Source organism: Spinacia oleracea, chromosome 6 (genome assembly GCF_020520425.1).
Source record: "Spinacia oleracea cultivar Varoflay chromosome 6, BTI_SOV_V1, whole genome shotgun sequence".
NCBI classification, from domain to species: domain Eukaryota; kingdom Viridiplantae; phylum Streptophyta; class Magnoliopsida; order Caryophyllales; family Amaranthaceae; genus Spinacia; species Spinacia oleracea.
This window is the reverse complement of record NC_079492.1, coordinates 28,151,913-28,172,163: the sequence shown is the minus strand read 5'-3', so window position 1 is coordinate 28,172,163 and position 20,251 is coordinate 28,151,913. Positions and strand designations below refer to the sequence as shown.

The following is a 20,251-nucleotide window of genomic DNA, read 5'->3' as shown; positions in this document are numbered from 1 at the left end:
AGTTTCATTAGGGGTAATTATGAACCACCTCGCCTTTGTATTGGTGCCTCGGTTGTATCGAGAATTGCTTTTCCTTCCCCGATCTTCTATCTACCTTCCCTCACAAGCCATCTTGTGGATCCAAGGGTGGAGTCCTTAGCAACGTCATCAGATTTCGGGCTTGTCAATAGTAATGATGGTTTTTTTGGGTTAATCAAGGAGTTTACTCCACTGGGCTTTATTAGCTGCCTTAATTGGACCAATGGTGAAGGCGTTTGGTTGGTAAACCAACGTTGATTCAATCGGAAGTCGAAAGAAATCTTATCTTGGCTATATTTGGAGCAGGGAAGTATCATATCATGAATTTAATTGGTGTCTTTCTTTTACTCTGCTTCTTAATTGTTTTTTTCGCTTTTTTCGATGCATGCAATTTGTTTCTTTATGTTTTGCTATTCTCTGTGTTATTATTATTGCCGAGATGCTCTATGTTTGTGTTAGAATTCTAGATCCTTCTTGTTTTAGTCATCTTTGTGTCCTTAAATCTTCTTCATTACGACTACTGGAACTATAAATACTGGTCTTGGTTGCTCATTTTGTTCACTCTCAATTCTTCTCTTACTTTAACTCTTGACCTCTTCCTTCTTCCTTTGCCCTATTTCAATTGTCCTTACTTCTTCTGCATCTTCACTCTCTTGTTGTCAAACAAGCCTGAAAAAACAATAGCTATGTCTCACTTCTTAAGAAGAACTCAACTCCACTTTCCATGAACTTGGACTTACCAGTTTACCTGGTGATTCAAGTACTCCCTGCGTCCTCAGAAGTTCCGCCTCAGACACCCTTCTCCTGGGAAGTAGCAGTGCTGATCATGGTCCGAATTCCACACCTCAGGACAATCCACACAGTGCTGCACCAAAAGGTTCGTAATGCAAGTAACTCCACCATCACAGTAGATGCCCCAAGCTTAAGCAGGATCAAGACAAGATGTTGGAGGCTACATGTCTTTTGGAAAAACCTGGGGTGAGTTTGTGCCTACTAAGTACTGGACCTGGACCTACTAAGTACTGGGCCTGGCATTATCTAAACCAAATTGTTAGTTTTGTTGGCCACCCTATTAAGCTTGTTAAATTCACCTCTGAAAATGCTAAAGAATTCCAATTTGCTAGAGTTTGTCTTAACCTTAATATCACTAAGTCAGTGCCAAGGTCTATTTCCCTTAACTTTAGGTATGATATTCAGGGGTTCTTTCTGACCTATGAAGGTGTTTGGGAGATTTTCCCTTGTGTGGTGACCCAAAGCACTTCCTGAATACTTGTCCATAACGTCCCCATCCTGTCTTGAGCTAGTTATTGCATAACTTGATGATGCTAATTTGTCATTGATGTTGCTGGTGCGCCTGTTGAAGCTGGGTCTACCACTACTAATTGGCTGTCTGTGGTGCCAAGAAGAAGGGCCAATCTCAGGGCTTCCTCAAAAAGAACTAACTCAAAATTTAAACCCCTGCACTCTCCCAAAGTCAACATTGGGCTTGGTCTCCCTGTGATCCCCTTAGCCAATAGTTTTCAAGGTCTCTAAGAGTTCCAAGTGTCTACTGGTAACACTATTACCCTTGATCCTCCTACTTTCCAACCTTATGAGGATATTCTCCTTGATTTTAACCCTAAGGACTTGATGCTTAAAGGTGTGGGGGATCTAAAAAATGAGTATGTCAATGATATGGAGCTGGAGATCTATGATGGTGAGGGTTTTGATGATGAGGATCCAATGTTCACAGCTTGTACTCCACCTTATGATGCTGATAAATCAAAGAGGAGAAAGAGGGATGATGAATGATCTCTCCTTCATCTTCTGCAGATTAATTTTGTATTTCTGGCTTCACTTGCTTTTGGAGAGGAGGTGGTTTGTGTGTGTTCTTCTAGCCAGTCTTAACTGGTGTTTTATGCCTTTAAGGTTTAGTAGTTTTGTTCCAGGTTGTTGGTCCCTTTTTAATTTGTTACTACAGTCTTTATACTTTTAGTTTTTGTAAGATTGTAGTCAGCTATGCAACCTAGTGCATGATTATGCTAGTTTTACTGTTGTTTAGCAGCTTTTTAAGTGTAACCTGTAACGCCCCGACTTTTCGACTCCTTAAATATCGGTAATAAACCGTACTTAGCTGATCATTAGCAGCGGAATTAGGCTTAATTAATCCTGGGACCTGTGGCTATGGGCCCACAAATAAAATAATCCTTAAAAACATTCCATAAATAATACAACTTTCCCATAAAATAAATATAAATCAATATTCTTATAACAACCTCAATAACAGGATTTCCATAGTAAATAATTCCTCGTCTCGATATCTCCATAATAAATAACCAACTCCAGTAATAACTATCGTTTGCGCAACTTGAGCTCCTTAATGGAACCTGTGCATCATCATAAAAATAGAAAACAGGAAAAACACAGAAAATACAAAAATGAGTGGAAAACTCAGTAATATTACTCCAGCCCGTCAAAACGGTTTTATTTTGAAAATCATTTGGCACATATCAATCATTAGCATTTATTGTTCGAAAATAACTAATTTAATCTCGTTATCTTGAAAACTGTGTCGGCAAGGAATCATTTCCTTTACAGCTCATTGGCAAGTACAGGCTTTGGCGGGACTTTTCTTACATCTTTTCAGGGGGGAACTGTTTCCCTTTAACTTTAACTTTGACTTTAACTTACCTCCACCTGTAACTTGCCCATTTACTAGTTCAGTTCACTTTTCCAGGCCGACAAAAGCAACATCGTCTTTAAATATCATAATTATTTCCGAACAACGTCTTTAACATCATAAAATAATAAAATACTTTAACATATCATCATGATCATAATCATAAATATAAACATATATCATATCATTTAGCACATAAATCACATAAAAATCATGTAGTCTCACATAATACACATACGGACATAAACATAATTGCTGGACATAAGTATTACATAACGTATACGGACATGTAGAATAAAATGCTAGACATAATAATTACCTCGATGCTTAACCTTAATCCCCCATGAGCTCCGTACTAATTAGTAATCCTCAAAATTAGTTATGTTGACAACCTTAATATGAATAATAAAATTTCATCATTTGCTTAATCATATATTTAAAATAAATGTCTAAAGAAAACAAAGTACTAACTCATTAGCTTACTTATACGTGACTTGCTGGAAGAATCCCAAGTGGTGCTTGCTCCCTCAATTAAAACCCATGACCCACTTTAAATGATGGGAGGCCCATAACATAATACTTTAGGTTATATTGATATGAGATGAAAACAAGATGCAGTAGCAGACAACAACGAGAACAGAGCAGTAGCTCACGCAACAATGCGCCATAGTAGCAAGGGATGGTGGACTCCGACGAGTAAGAGATGGTGGCGCCGGGTCGGAGTTATGAAATCGGGTGGCTGACTGGAATTTTTCAGCCGGAGATGGTAGTAGTGGTGGTCCACAGGGGTGGCCGAAACAGAAAGTAAGACAGAGGAGAAAACTCCAAATTGTATCAATGGGGTTTTTGGATTAAATTATCAAATTCAGTTGGGGTTTTGAGCTTGAAGACAACCGGTAATGTGGGTGCTATTTATACAATTGATTGTCATGGGTGAGTCATGAAAATAGGAATAGAATTTAGACAATTGGCAGCAAAATGCCACGCATAGAAGGAGTAGAGAAATGAAAATTTGCCATGTATTTGGACAGCTGTAGAAAAGAAGAGAAGTCAAATTGCTTGCTCACCAAGCTCTTCTATGGCCATTACACGTATAAAGAAGATGGGGAAAAAGAACACAATTGGAATTTTGACATTTTAAGGGCAAAAGTGTAATTTTCATATCAAAGAATAAAATCAGATTTTGGAGTAATGAAATGGGCTTGTACAAAAATAAATTGGGCTCAATTAAATGGTATTATGTCACAATAAAAAGGTAGACATAATACGATAAATAAAAATAATATCGGAAAAATATAGGATGTAATTTAATAATCGAAATTACAGAATAATAAGAGAGGGTTAAAAATACGGGGTGTTACATAACCACTATCAATGATATTATAAAGTTTATTATGGTTTCAGTAATGGGAGTCTCTCATGTATCCTATATAGCTTTTGAAATGCCTGACTTAATTTTGCTTGGGATCCTATTGGTCATGTGTATCAGTTGCTGGTATCTGATGAACGGGTTTTTGCCTTGATCAGAGATTTGGTGAAACCTAGTATTCATGTTGACTCCCTTGTAAATGGAGGTACCCAGTTCTTGGGAAGCTCTTTGCCTGGTTGAAGATAAATTTGGCTAGGTCGTTCACCATTTTGTGCACCTATGATGTAGTAAAGAGAATTAACTTCTTTTTACCTGAGTGCTTTTATTCCCCTCTTTTCTGGAGTCCCTATGCAACTCTACCTACTGATATTTCCCTACTTTGTAACATTTTGTGCAATAAATCTGATCTAAGCTTTCACTCTCTTAGTTTATCTAAGCTTTCCGTGATTAACAATTGTATTTTTTGGTTTCTTTATCCTTACTGCAGACTTTCTCTGGTCTCAATAGCTGGAGTTTACCCTATTGGCACTCTGGTTAACAGGGACTGGTCAATTTGGATGATGGCCATGGCTTTCCACTCCGATGGAATGCTGCTTATTGATGAGTCATATTTGTATAGGGTATTTTAGGCACATTTAGGTTGCATTATTAGGCATTTATATCATTTTAGTTGCATTTAGGGTCACATTTGCATAAGTTATCATTGTCGTACTCTATTACGCCTCGTTTGTGTTTTCTATGATGTTTCAGGTGATTTTACGGTCATTTGGATGCTTTCGGAGTGTCATGAGTTGATTTGGATGATGAACGGATGGGATGTTGACTCGAGGATCATTACATGTCTCTAGGGATAATTTTGAGTCAACAACGAAGCTAAACGCTATTTTTCTAAGCATCAAAACGGACAAGCGTTCACTCTTTTGATGATATCTCAAGTTCTACATGTCGAAATGAGACGATTTTAATTGGGCTAGAAAGTAGGCTTCAAGAGCTTTCCAACGACAGGTCACACGTCCCTATAGACATTGTAGAACAAGAGTTATGACATAAACAAGGTGGCTTGACTATCCGATTCGCCCACAGCCCAAAACGATGGCCCGACTCTTCTCCTTGGGCGCGAAAACCAGCGACCGACCAGGGGGCCCGCTGGTTTATGCGCCCAACTGACTTCCGCGCGAAATCGTGTGCGTTCGTTTTGCGATCGTTCAGTTAAATCGTAACTTAATTAATTATTATTTTTTTCTATTTTGTTTAGAATTTAGGAAGCATATAAATATTTCAAGGGAATGCTTTTATTTTCCTAGAATTTTCAATAGACGTCTTTTTCTCTCTTCTCCTTTCATGAACCCTAGTTTTTCAGCATACTCCATTAATGCAACTCTTTGAGGTATTATTGGTTTCTCTCTTTATTTTATTTATTGCTTTGATTATGTTTTCATTTTTAGACTTAATTTTCATTATTTATTTCATGGTTGAGTAGATTGTTTCTAGGGTTTTGGGAATCCATGTTTATATTATGAATCTTTATTATTATTGTTGATGTTTCATTATTCATTGATATAGTTGATTAGGTTTATATCTTTAATCTTTGCAATCTGATCAATTGTTTGATTAAATCTTGCTAATATGGTTTAGAATTGAAAGATCGACTTTTGAGGCTTACCTACAACTAGCAATTCTGATGATGTTAGTGACCGTACTACATATGTTGAATCGAGAGTGTTAAGACCCGACCGTAGGATTTACTCGTGCTCTAGATACTTTGAATACTTGAATTGTTGATGATGATTTGATTGATTTTGAACTATGATCATGGTGAACCATTGCCCTAGATCTTTTAGTTTATTTTCCTATTTATTGTAGTTTAAACATTCAATCCCAAATTTCATGACATTGTTAGTTTCGCTATACCTTGAAAGCTAGATTTAAATATTCATCTCTCTGTGGAATCGACCCTGCTTACCCTACTACATTGTTAGCAGGTTTCGCTAGGATTTTATTTTTGACGGGTGTACGAGGTTACCGTTGCGGGGAGACGGTTTTATTTTTCTTTTTAGCTTTTATTTTTGGTGAGGCTACATTGTATATATTTTTTCGGTTTATGTATAAAATTCCTTATATATATATATATATATATATATATATATATATGTATATATATATATATATATATAATGGCTTCTATTTGTTTTCCTCAATTCGAGAATGAAGTGTTTTGGAGATATTATTATAGGCTCGGAGACTTTCTTGGTCCAAATCATATTTTTGAACAATGGGAACTATGTATGGTGATTTATGAGGGATTGAATGAAGATAAAATATTGGTGTTGGATTCCATGAGTAGTTATATATTTGTGGAGAAGACTCCAGAAGAGTGTTGGGATTTGATTGAGCAATTAGCTAGAGATACATATGAGTGGGAGATGACAATGTTTGTTGAACCTACTCTGCAAAATTTCTCTTTTCCTATTCTTCAAACCCACACCCCTCCCCCGTATTATTGTTCTTGTTGTCATTGTCATGACCATGATACTTCTCTTTGTCCCTATAGCGAGTCATATGTTAGTACTGTCAACCCTTTCCTTCGATTTGATATGCAAAATTTCCAACTTTAACCATCTTATTGTGACATGAAAATCCTTTATAATGATGATGATGATGGTGGATTTGTTAAGAATGTTAGTTCATTAAAGGAAGGTTATCATTTGACTTTTGGTACTGATGAGGAAAAGTTGGATATAACGGAGACTTTGGAGGGTGAAGAATCACTAATGGTTGTAGAATCGATGGTTGAGAAACCATTCGTTGCGAAACTTATGGTTGAAGATTTTAGTGACAAGTTTATTCACGAGGATGGAATTGTAGGTAAAAGCATTAATGTTGAGCCTATATCTCCTCCCCCCTATGTCCCGTTCTAGCGGAGGCTTGATCTTGTTCCTTCATCCTCCATGTTAAGTCTTTCATACTTTACCAATAGGTCTCCATTCAATGATACATTTGACCTTGCTGACCTTGATGCTCATTCTAAAACGTTTACATTGCCCGAGGAGAAATTAGAGGGAAGTTGTAAATATTCTCCTTTTACTTTTTGTTTTGATTTTTCTTCTACTTCTACTTCTGATTCTTTTTCTTTTGGTTTTATTTTTTCTGCTTACTTATCTAATAACCTATTTGCGAGGATGAATGTGGTTTTACTCAAGCCATACGTAGTGTTCAATGACATGTTTGCAGGGGCATTTGATAAATTACTTAAGGCATTGAATTCTTTGGATTAACAATTTGAGTAGGGTCGAGCGGGACCCTAAAACCAGCGCTTATAGGGAGGCAACCCGATTTCTAACTTTCACTCATTTCAATTTTCTGCATTTATTTCCATCTTAATTTAGTATTCTATTTTATTTTATTTTTAATTTATCAAAAAATAATAATTAAAAACAACAAAAATATTTTATTTTGAGTTCACTTGAATTCTTCTTTTATTTTAATTTTTAGTTTAGTTTTCTTTTTCGTAATTTCTTTCGTTAGTCATATTTTTTTTTTCTTTGTGTGTTTAATTTCACTAACAATTGTAATTTTTGAGTTTAGTGGTGCATGCATTTTTTTAGGATGTGTAGGTGCAAGATCAAGTTAATTCCGGGAATTCCAATGCATCGACAAGTTCTAGCGAACCACGATTATACAACGATAAGCATCACCAATCTATTGTTGTGCACACAAACGTGCAGCTCGCTCCAACACACACACAAACTAGCACCCGCGCTGAGTCATCCCTTCTGTTGAGCGCAAAAGCCAGCGTCCCTCCAACAGCCTCGCTGGCCGATTTCGCCCCAATTGCTGCAGTTTTGCCCTGCTCGTTGGCAATCCAGCGGCCACGTTGGATTTGCCGCCTAACCATATTTCAAAAAAAAATCACTTTGAACCTTCCTCGCCAAACCTCCCCGCCCGTTCTTCCTCGTCCACATTCCTTCATCCCCGACGCCGGCCATCTCCCTTCAGCCACCATCACCCGTCAAACCTTAACATCATAACCGCCGCCGCCCACGTGTCTCACCGGTACGCCGACGCGACAACCCATCCTCCTCCCTCACCCAACAACGCCCTCCCTCCTCTCTTCACCCCAGCAACCACCTTTCCGTCCGCCGCCCTCCGCCATCTCCCACCGCACCACTAGAACCAACCGGCGGCGCACCACCTGCACAACAGCCGGTATGCCGGTGCACCACCTATCAGCCGTCCCTCTTTTCTCGTCTTTTCCCAATCACCATCACCCATCAACAACCTTCCACGCAACAACGAACCACCAGCCACCACCTTCCTTCACCCTCGCCAGCCACCATCAACCGCTGCACTGGTGGTCGGTGTACCTCCACCGCACCACCTCCCTTCTCTCCACCTCTCAAATCTCCCATATTCACCTTTATTTTTTTTTGAGTTTAAAACCCTAAATTTTGAAATAAATTTGGGGGTTTTTGGTTCTTTGTGGGCATTGGCAAATTATGTAGTATTGGTGCTCGTTTGCGGAATTCATGTGAGTTCGCAACCAAATTCTTGTCTTTGTGGTGTACAAATGGTATCAAAATTTCAACATTTCCTAAACTTTTTTCACTTGAATCGATTTTTGAAAAGAAAATGAGAATTTTGATATCAATATTGGTTGTTGAATTCGAATTGTTGTTGTTGGTTGTGAATATTATATGAATTATTTGTTGAGATTGGTTAACACTCGTTGGTTGTTGAGTTTGAATTATTAGCATTGAGCGAATATTGTTATTGATTGGATTGCTAGCTTGTTGGGATTGATCGTGGAATCTTGAAGTATGCAACGTCCTGGTTGATTGGAGTATTTTAAATTGTGGTTCACTAGAGGAAAAAACATCATAAGTTGCCCTTAAAATAGGCTTATAGGTTGCCAATTGCAAGGGCAACATATGGGGGGGGGGGGTCACTTTTGTGAAATTATCAAAGGTTGCCCTTAACAAGGGCAACTTATAATCTTATAAGTTGCCCTTGTTTGCCACAAGGGCAACTTATGTGAAACTTATAAGTTGCCCTTGTCGCATACAAGGGCAACTTATAAGCTTCACATAAGTTGCTCTTGTTTGAAACAAGGGCGACTTATAAGCTTCACATAAGTTTCTCTTGTTGCAAACAAGGGCAACTTTTGAGTTATTTTTTTTTTTTTTAAATAAAAATCTGCAATATAATTCCTGATATTTTGCAATATAAAATTCTGCATCATAATTTATAGAATACTGTTTCACCAAACATCATCTTGACATTCCTCAAAAATGATATAAATTTCAAATTTTCAATAATATTTCCGAATTAATTCAAATGTAATTAATTAATTCGATAAATAACAAAATAATGTCAGAGTCACGAATAACTACAAGCCTGCTCTAATTATTACACTGAGGGTAATTCACAATCGTTGAAGTAAGTAGCCCACTTGTCTCGAACTTCATCCAACTCCTCTTTGGTGAAGGGCCCCTCCCTTGGAGTTGTGAAAACCTTTAAAAGAACAACGTACATGCAAACCAATAAATTAAATTAAGTTTCATATGCGAAAACAGAAATTATATTGGTCGCGAAAACAACTTTCTGAGTGTACTAAGATTCATTTCAAGTTCTTTATGCACATCTAAGGCTCACTTAGCTCGATATAGATCATATTTGGCCAAAAATGGCATTTTCGATCCCAAATATCAAAAAATGAACCTAAGTACACTTTTTAAATTTTTTCCATGATTTATATGATTAGTTATATGTTTATAAGACTCATTTCAAGTTCGTTATGCACGCCTATGGGTCATTTGGGTCGATATAGGTCATTTATGGCCAAAAATGGCATTTTCGATCCCAACTACCAACAAACGAACTATTTCCACATTCTAACCCTTTTTCATGATTCATATGATTAGTTATATGTTGATGAAACTCATTTCAAGTTTGTTATGCAAGCCTAAGGGTCATTTGGGTCGATATAGGCCATTTATGGCAAAAAAATGTCATTTTCGAAAACAACTACCAACAAACAAACCTATTTCCACATTCTAACCCTTTTTCATGATTCATATGATTAGTTATACGATTATAAGACTCATTTCATGTTCTTTATGCACGCCTATGGATCAATATAGGTCATTTATGGCCAAAAATGGCATTTTCGATCCCAACTACCAAAAAACGAACCTATTTCCATATTCTAAACTTTTTTATTATTCAAATGATTATTTATATGTTTATAAGACTCATTTTAAGTTCGTTATGCACGCCTATGGTCTTTTGGGTCGTTATAGGTCATTTATGGCCAAAAATGAAAATTTCGATCCCAACTACCAACAAACGAACCTCTTTCCACATTCTAACCATTTTTCATGATTCATATGATTAGTTATATGTTTATAAGACTCATTTCGAGTTCGTTATGCACGCCCAAGGGTCATTTGGGTCGATATAGGTCATTTATGGCCAAAAATGGCATTTTCGATCCCAACTACCAACAAACGAACCTATTTCCATATTCTAAACGTTTTTCATGATTCATATGATTAATTATATGTTTATAAGACTCATTTTAAGTTCGTTATGCACGCCTATGGGTCATTTGGGTCGATATAGGTCATTTATGGCCCAAAAATGGCATTTTCGAACCCAACTACCAACAAACTAACCTATTTCCATATTCTAAACGTTTGTCATGATTTTTATGATTAGTCATATGAATATAAGACTCATTTCAAGTTCGTTACGCACGCCTAAGGGTCATTTGGGCCGATATAGGTCATTTATGCCCAAAAATGGCATTTTCGATCCCAACTACCAACAAACGAACTCATATCCACATTCTAAACATTTTTCATGATTTATATGATTATAAGACTCATTTCAAGTTCGTTATGCACGCCTAAGGGTCATTTGGGTCGATATAGGTCATTTATGGCCAAAAATGCCATTTTCGATCCCAACTACCAACAAAAGAACTTATATCCACATTCTAAACCTTTTTCATGATTTATATGATTAGTTATATGATTATAAGACTCATTTCAAGTTCATTATGCACGCCTAAGGGTCATTTGGGTCGATATAAGTAATTTATGGCCAAAAATGGCATTTTCGATCCCAACTAGCAACAAACGAACTTATATCCACATTCTAAACCTTTTTCATGATTTATATGATTAGTTATATGATTATAAGACTCATTTCAACTTTGTTATGCACGCCTAAGGGTCATTTGGGTCGATATAGGTAATTTATGGCCAAAAATGACATTTTCTATCCCAACTACCAACAAACGAACTTATATTCAAATTATAAACCTTTTTAATGATTAATATGATTAGTTATATGTTTATTAAACTCATTTCAAGTTCTTTATGCACGCCTAAGGGTCATTTGGGTCGATATAGGTAATTTATGGCCAAAAATGGCATTTTCGATCCCACCTACCAACAAACGAACTTATATTCAAATTCTAAACCTTTTTCATGATTTATATGATTAGTTATATGTTTATAAGACTCATTTTAAGTTTGTTATGCATGCCTATGGGTCATTTGGGTCGATATAAGTCATTTATGGCTAAAAATGGCATTTTCGATCCCAACTACTAACAAACGAACCTATTTCCATATTCTAAACGTATTTCATGATTCATATGATAAGTTATATGTTATAAGACTCATTTCAAGTTCGTTATGCACGCCTATGGGTCACTTGGGTCGATATAGGTCATTTATGGCCAAAAATGGCATTTTCGATCCCAACTACCAACAAACGAACTTATTTCCATATTCTAAACGTTTTTCATGATACATATGATTAGTTTTATGTTTATAGACTTATTTCAAGTTCGTTATGCACGCCTATGGGTTATTTGGGTCGATATAGGTCATTTATGGCAAAAAATGGCATTTTCTATCCCAACTATCAACAAACGAACTTATATTCAAATTCTATACCTTTTTAATGATTCATATGATTAGTTTTATGTTTATGAAACTCATTTCAAGTTAGTTATGCACGCCTAAGGGTCATTTGGGTCGATATCGGTCATTTATGGCCAAAAATGGCATTTCCAATCGCAACTACTAACAAACGAACCTATTTCCATATTCTAAACGTTTTTCATTATTCATATGATTAGTTATATGTTTATAAGACTCATTTCAAGTTCGTTATGCACGCCTATGGGTCATTAGTTGAGAGTTGGGAGCGAAAACGGCTATTTTAGTCAAAATATGACATGTAAGGATTGAACGAGCCTTAAATGTGCATAAATTGACCAAAGTAGATGAAAATAAGGATTGACAACCTAATACTAAGTATTTTAAACATGTAAAGGGTTGACAATTGTATCCATAAATTTGGATGTTCTTAAACTAGAAATTGTTTCTAGAGAAATATTTTTAGAAACAGTAGTGTTTGGCCACAAAATTTAAAAAGTATTTCTCAGAAACAGAATCCATTTAACATTGTTTAGCCCATTTTACAAGAAAAAATCCATTAATGAAATTGTTGCTATAGATTATCCTTTGAGCAGTGGGTCAAACAAAATTCAGTACATCATGACTCATGAGACATTTCGGCCTGTTTTCTCAATAATTCTAAACTAATTAATTTTTATCTATATCATCTTTTTTCTTGTCTCCTTTATCATCATGCACCACCCTCCTTCATTGGAAATAATGTTAACAATAACAATGGAAGCCACTATACCTACACAAGACTCAATTTCCTAGGACCAATCTGTAGAAACAGACTGGAATATTGTGCCTAATACATCTAATACTCCAAGACCTGCATCAAAGTGGTTCCACAAACTGGAACATAGTGCCTATACATCATATGTTCAATAAAAACCAGCAACTTACCTTGACATGAAGCACTCAATCAAACTGGAAGCATGAATTTTAAGAGGTTGAGGAGTCATCCTTGGTCTAATATTATTAATCAGAGATTCCTTAATCTCTGGGGTCACAACAGGGATCACTTTTGTTACCTGCAGTACGTGCATATGAAAGATGAACCAGAAATAGCATCGATGAAAACTGAAAAGTGAGTAAATTTGCATACCTCTTGACCATTAGGACCGGTTTCTTTGACTTGATAAGTAAGTCGATCCAAAAACGTGTCAGGGTCATTCACTATTGACTTGAATGCCTATTATTAAGAAACGAATTTTTAAGTAATTTACCTCAGTGCGAAGTACAAGTAAAGGTGATCATACAAAAAAGAAGGAACTAAGATACTTACCTCAAAAGCATGTGCAAATTTCCGATACAGAGGCCACCCAATATGTAAGTATAGATCCTGCATAGTGAAAATAGGCAACATGAAGATATGACCATCATGCCAACAGGCAGGAATTAAAATTTCATTTTCTACTCAGTAGAAAGGGAAACACTAGAAACGATACAAGAAAAGAGGTTATGTTAGATCAAGCATAACAATAGAAATACAATCCAGAAGACAGATCCCCAATGAATTTGGAAACATGATGAGTCTTGAGCAGGTCAGATATTGAGCACGGACACTGGAGAAAACATAAAAGGCCCATAGTAAAAGAGACATATCCAGCAATCAGAATTGAAAAACTTGTCCAATACATGTATTCAAGGTTAAGCAGAAAAAATAACCCACATAAACTAAACCCAATTTCGGGTCCCACTATAAACAACATTATCCTAAAATGTGAAAAAATATTCATGTGCAAAAAATCTAAGCAACAAATAATCTAATATCACGGCAGTTATGAATCAGAAGGACATCCCTCCAGCAATCCAAGTGACATATGAGCCCAAATATACAAGGTAGGACTTCCCACATTTTTTTGATATTCATGGTCAATCTGTTTGGATAGGGTTAAGTATGTCCACCTGAACCATCCAAGGCCTCCACTAACTGCTTCTCTAATTGTTGTTTGTATTCAAAAAACCATCTTTTATTTTCAGGGTGTATTTAAAAAGCCATCTAGAGATGAGGTTATGCATAGTAAAGAAATGATCATAAGAAGTTGATTCTTAGTTATATAAGTGCGAAGATGAATTAGCTTAATAATACCCTATGGGGCTATGGGACATTACACCGTAGACATAAAAAAAACTTCATTACCAACACCGTGTAATTCCCGACTTTTTCCCAACAAAGCATTAGAATAATTGCTTTAAGAATCCACAGATGGAGACAATCATGATTCTTTGACAGGCAGGGAAAAAAAGGTATAATTATTGTCATAAATAATTCCACACCTTCTAGTCCAGAACATATGAGCTTAAATCTCCCTATTGTCTGAGTTATTTTGTTGTTATTTTCAAAGTGAGGGCACTGTGTTTTGTTTAGCCTGGGGAAGGGATATCTATCTTTATTGCTTTCTAGTATAGTTTTATTGCTTTTTTAGGTGTTGTACGCTTTGTACCATCCATTAGGGGCGGGAGTTTACGTGCAACGAAAAAAATGTATTGCTTTCCTAGTGTTATTGTTCAATTTAGTTGCAATTTTTGCATTCATATGTCTTTATACCCTGCATTGTGCAATTGACTTTCAAACTATGTTCGGGCTTTACTTGACTCTCTCGAGCTTCTTTTTAACTTAGTTATGATTCTGAAGTTCAGTCGGTCATGCTATACATTGATAACTGCTTAGCATTGTTGGTCTCGTGTCAAGAATAGCTAGCCAATTACCTTGTAGGTCACCTTACTATGTGTTTGTGTGATTGATATGACTTTTTATCGTATGACTTTGGCTTGAAATTCATTAGTAGTTTAGTTGCAACTCACGCATGCCGCGTATGACAAAGGCCATTCTCTTAGGAAGCCTTCAGACGAATTTAGAAACATTAGTTCCTGCCTTTCATACCCATGTTGTACCCTTGTCCGTTTATTCTTTTAACTCCAGAAAATTGAGCCCTATTAACCCCGTTGGTTACTTGTCCCGAGTCTAGCTTGGGGGAGCTTCGGTGATCGTAATGGTTTCATTGATATTTATTGATTGGCACACTAAGCCAATAGTTCGTGGTTCGAGGCTATGTTTGGATTTGTGGTTCGAAAATGGTGTATATTATTGTTGGCACCCAAGCTTGTAACAGTTAGCATTAGTATTTATTTTTGTACTTCGCTTTCATCAATTTATTTCTTCTCAAATTTGAAAAAAAATAGAAATAGAAATAGAAAAAAGAAAAAGAAAAAAAAGAGAAAAAGAAAAAATACGTTTTTCATTTTTGTATGTAGTTTGAAGGCAAGGAAAGGGGATTGAAGAAAGATCATTGGCATTATATTATGTTTTTCCCCTTGGTTATAACTTGGTTGATTGTTCTAGTTTCATGGTTCGATGGAGATGGATTTTCGGCATTATCACGCCGACACATATAGTTCACCTTTGCTCCCCGAGTTGGACCTTACTCTCACTTTTTCCCAAATTATACCCTACCCTTTCTTCTTACCTAGCCCCATTACAAGCTTATTATAAAGACCTCTTGATCGGCATGTTTGTTTTTTGATTGATTGAAAATTGTTTCTGTTAGGTTATGATACATATGACAATTCATAAATCATGCGGAAAAACCATAAAGCCAGGAAAGCATATTATATTCACATAATCATTTAGCATAGTATTGATGCATACATGTTGTAGCGTGCCTTCCCTAGCTGCGCCCGAACCGAACAAGAACAAGTCTTTAGGACTCCAAATGTCGTCCCTCCGTAGATAGTCCACAGTACGTCCGGATCCGCCTTAAGATTGACCAACTAGAATCGCCCTTAAGGTACTACTTATTTTCGGCAAAATGGGCAAGAGTTATGGCTGATTTTTCTGCTTAAAAATCCTAGTTTTGAATACTTAAAACTTGTGTATAAATAATGACCCTAGACCCTTATTTATAGAGGTATGGAAAAGGAATTGTAATCCTACTAGGATGTGGATTTGTTAATTTAGAACTTTATTAGGAATTGTAATCCTACTAGGATGTGGACCAACTAGAATCGCCCTTAAGGTTGCTAGGATTTTCGGCTAGTGTTTGCAAGTGTATGACTAATTTTATTTCAAAAACTTACCCTTTGAATACTTCAATCGTTCCTGCAAATAATGACCCTAGGCCCTTATTTATAGAGGTATGGAAAAGGAACTGGAATCCTATTAGGATACTAATTAGTTAAACTAGAATCCTAGTAGGACTCTAATTAATTAATATTTATCCTTTTAGGATTAGGAATTTAATCATCAAACAAATCCTATACAATTTAGGTTTCGTATGTGAACACAAACTCTACACGAGCATAACCTACGAGCGTGCAGGCCATGCCCGCGCACAGCCCACACGGCTGCTCGGCCCACGCGAGCCGCAAGCCCACGCGAGCAGCAGCCCAGCACGCAGCCCATTGCTGCGCGCGCTGTGCGCGCTGCCACGGCCTGCTGGGCCTGGCCTTGCGCTGGGCCTGGCGTGGCCTTGGCTGTTTGTGTGGCGCGCTTGGCTTGCTGGGCGATGGCCTGGCTTCGTGCTGGGCCTTCGTCCGGCAGGCCTCGTCCGATGCTTATTCGTACGATACGCTTCCGATTAAATTCCCGGTTCCGGAATTCATTTCCGATACGAACAATATTTAATATTTCCGATTCCGGAATCAATTTCCGTTTCGAACAAATATTTAATATTTCCGTTTCCGGAACTATTTTCCAATTCCGATAATATTTCCGATTCTGACAATATTTCCGTTTCCGGCAATATTTCCGATTCCGGCAATATTTCCATTTCCGATAATATTTTCCGATACGTACCATGTTTCCGTTTCCGGCAACATCTACAACTTGGATAATATTTATATTTCCGATACGATCCATATTTCCGTTTCTGCCAATATCATCGTTTCCGGAGTATTCATTTCTTGCTTGTGACGATCTCAGCTCCCACTGAAACCAAGATCCGTCGATTCCGAATATCCATAGATGGAGTATTTAATGTCATTAAATACTTGATCCGTTTACGTACTATTTGTGTGACCCTACGGGTTCAGTCAAGAGTAAGCTGTGGATTAATATCATTAATTCCACTTGAACTGAAGCGGCCTCTAGCTAGGCATTCAGCTCACTTGATCTCACTGAATTTATTAACTTGTTAATTAATACTGAACCGCACTTATTAGACTTAACATAGAATGCATACTTGGACCAAGGGCATTATTTCCTTCAGTCTCCCACTTGTCCTTAGGGACAAGTGTGCATTTCCTAATTCCTTTGTCACTCGATGCTTGCTCTTGAACATAAGGTAAGAGTTGTCATCCTTATTATGTCCAGAGGTGTTCCTCGGTTTCAGAGTTCAACTGATCAAATAAACAGATAATCATAGCCTATGATTCATCCGAGCACGGCCATGCATTTCACAGTTTCTAGCTCTCCGAGTGGCCTTGTACAACTTTTAAGCATCTCATCCCGATTTATGGGAGGACAATCCCAATCTTGCGATCTTGAGATTAGACTTCGTTTGATAGGTGATTACCTGAGCGTTGCCTTTATAGCCTCCTTTTACGGTGCGACGGTTGGTCAACGTCAAAGCAACCAGTTCTCAAACAAGTAATCTCAAATCACTCAGGTATTGAGGATTTAGTGTCTAATACAATTAATGAAATTTACTTATGACAGATTTTCATCTCTTATAGTAAAGTTTCATAGTTCTTGTCCGATACTAGTCTTCCCAAAGTAAGTATCTATGCAAATGATTATGACATTGCCATGTCCACATAGTTCAAGAAACAGAGCTACTAGTCATCTTGCATTCTAATCGTCTAACGTTTTCTATGCCTCCAATTTTATAGAAAACTCTGACTAGGGACCATTTTCAACCTTTGACATTCAAGTTCACTTGATAGACATTTCTTAGTCACAGGACTGGTCCTGGCAGTCTATCTTGAATATATCGTCAAATTGAAGGGACTCATCATTTAATAAACCACAAATTAAATGGAAAAATGAATTCTTTTCATTTATTGTGAATGATTAACCAATAATGTTTTACAAAGATTTAAACTCTAAAACTTTAAAACATTAAACAAGGATATCAAAGTCATTCTCCAATATGCTTGATTCCCATAGCTGCAGTGTGCGAGTTGTGCTTCGCCTGCGGCAGAGGTTTAGTCAATGGATCTGATATGTTGTCATCAGTTCCAATCTTGCTTATCTCGACTTCTTATCTTTCAACGAACTCTCGTAGAAGGTGAAATCTACGAAGTACATGCTTGACTCTCTGGTGGTGTCTAGGCTCCTTTCCCTGTGCAATAGCTCCGTTATTATCACAATACAGGGCTATTGGTCCTTTAATGGAGGGGACTACACCAAGTTCACCTATGAACTTCCTTAGCCATATAGCTTCCTTTGCTGCTTCATGTGCAGCAATGTACTCCGCTTCAGTTGTAGAATCCGCAATGGTGCTTTGCTTAGCACTTTTCCAGCTTACTGCACCTCCGTTGAGGCAGAAGACAAACCCAGACTGTGATCTGAAATCATCTTTGTCGGTTTGGAAACTTGCGTCCGTATAGCCTTTAACAATTAATTCATCATCTCCACCATAGACCAGGAAGTCATCTTTGTGCCTTTTCAGGTACTTCAGAATATTCTTGGCAGCAGTCCAATGCGCCTCTCCTGGGTCTGACTGGTATCTGCTCGTAGCACTGAGTGCGTACGCAACATCCGGGCGTGTACATATCATAGCATACATTATTGAACCAATCAATGATGCATATGGTATCCCATTCATTCGTCTACGCTCATCAAGTGTTTTTGGGCCCTGAGTCTTGCTTAGAGTTATTCCATGAGACATGGGTAGGTAGCCTCGTTTGGAGTCTGCCATCTTGAGCCTATCAAGCACCTTATTGATATAAGTGCTTTGACTAAGTCCAATCATCCTTTTAGATCTATCTCTGTAAATCTTGATGCCCAATATTCACTATGCTTCTCCTAGATCCTTCATCGAAAAAAATTTCCCAAGCCAAATCTTGACAGAGTTCAACATAGGAATGTCATTTCCGATAAGTAATATGTCGTCGACATATAATACTAGGAAAGCAATTTTTCTCCCACTGACCTTCTTGTATACACAAGATTCGTCTGCGTTCTTGATGAAACCAAAGTCACTGACATCTTCATCAAAACGTATATTCCAGCTCCTGGATGCCTGCTTCAATCCGTAGATTGATTTCTTTAGCTTGCATACCTTTTTAGCATTCTTTGGATCCTCAAAACCTTCAGGCTGTGTCATAAACACAGTTTCTGTTAAAACACCGTTTAAGAAAGCAGTTTTGACATCCATCTGCCATATTTGGTAATCGTAATATGCAGCGATTGCTAACATTATCCGAATAGATTTTAGCATTGCAACTGGTGAAAAGGTTTCATCGTAATCCACGCCATGGACTTGCCTGTAACCTTTTGCAACCAATCTAGCTTTGAAAACTTCAAGTTTCCCATCCTTGTCCTTTTTCAGTTTGAAAACCCATTTGCTTCCAATGGCTTGGTAGCCATCTGGCAAATCGACCAAATCCCATACTTGGTTTTCAGACATGGAGTCTAATTCAGATTGCATGGCTTCTTGCCATTGCTTGGAGCTAGGGCTCGTCATAGCTTGTTTGTAAGTCGCAGATTCATCACTTTCAAGTAATAGAACGTCATAGCTCTCGTTCGTCAAAATACCTAAGTACCTTTCCGGTTGAGATCTATATCTTTGCGATCTACGCGGGGTAACATTTCTAGATTGACCATGATTCTCACCAGATTCTTCTAAAGATCGCTGAGTTTCATCCTGAATGTCATCTTGAGCATTCTCTAGAGTTTGTTGTTCGACTCGAATTTCCTCGAGGTCTACTTTTCTCCCACTTGTCATTTTGGAAATGTGATCTTTCTCCAAAAAGACACCATCTCGAGCAACAAACACCTTGTTCTCAGATGTATTGTAGAAGTAATACCCCTTTGTTTCCTTTGGATAGCCCACAAGGATACATTTGTCAGATTTTGGATGAAGTTTGTCTGAAATTAATCGTTTGACGTATACTTCACATCCCCAAATCTTAAGAAAAGACACTTTTGGAGGCTTTCCAAACCATAACTCATATGGAGTCTTTTCAACAGCTTTAGACGGAGCTCTATTTATAGTGAGTGCAGCTGTATTAAGTGCATGTCCCCAAAATTCTAATGGAAGTTCGGCCTGACCCATCATTGAC

General features: G+C 37.3%; 1 protein-coding gene and 1 long non-coding RNA gene across 4 annotated transcripts; both read right to left on the bottom strand.

The window, feature by feature from the left end:
- Positions 1 to 1,679: 1,679 nt before the first annotated feature.
- Positions 1,680 to 3,596, bottom strand: LOC110798236 (uncharacterized). Its single transcript, XR_008923560.1, has 4 exons — positions 3,161 to 3,596; positions 2,997 to 3,069; positions 2,274 to 2,384; positions 1,680 to 2,173 (listed from the first exon to the last, which is right to left on the bottom strand). It is a non-coding gene; the product is annotated as an uncharacterized lncRNA (long non-coding RNA).
- A 5,690-nt stretch (positions 3,597 to 9,286) lies between these two features.
- LOC130464203 (eukaryotic translation initiation factor 2 subunit alpha homolog) lies at positions 9,287 to 14,119 on the bottom strand. Of its 3 annotated transcripts, none has more exons than XR_008924551.1 (5): positions 13,471 to 13,911; positions 13,308 to 13,364; positions 13,128 to 13,214; positions 12,926 to 13,053; positions 9,287 to 9,557 (listed from the first exon to the last, which is right to left on the bottom strand). XR_008924551.1 is itself a non-coding variant. In XM_056833664.1 (5 exons), exons 1-5 carry the CDS (start codon positions 13,937 to 13,939, stop codon positions 9,446 to 9,448), a joined length of 393 nt encoding a protein of 130 aa, XP_056689642.1. In that variant the 5' UTR covers positions 13,940 to 14,119; the 3' UTR covers positions 9,287 to 9,445. The 3 variants fall into 3 exon arrangements, 2 of the variants coding, with proteins under 2 accessions (XP_056689642.1, XP_056689641.1); XM_056833664.1 differs by lacking the exon at positions 13,471 to 13,911 and adding an exon at positions 13,931 to 14,119; XM_056833663.1 differs by having other exon boundaries at positions 9,291 to 9,557; positions 13,308 to 13,904.
- Between the last annotated feature and the right edge of the window lie 6,132 nt (positions 14,120 to 20,251).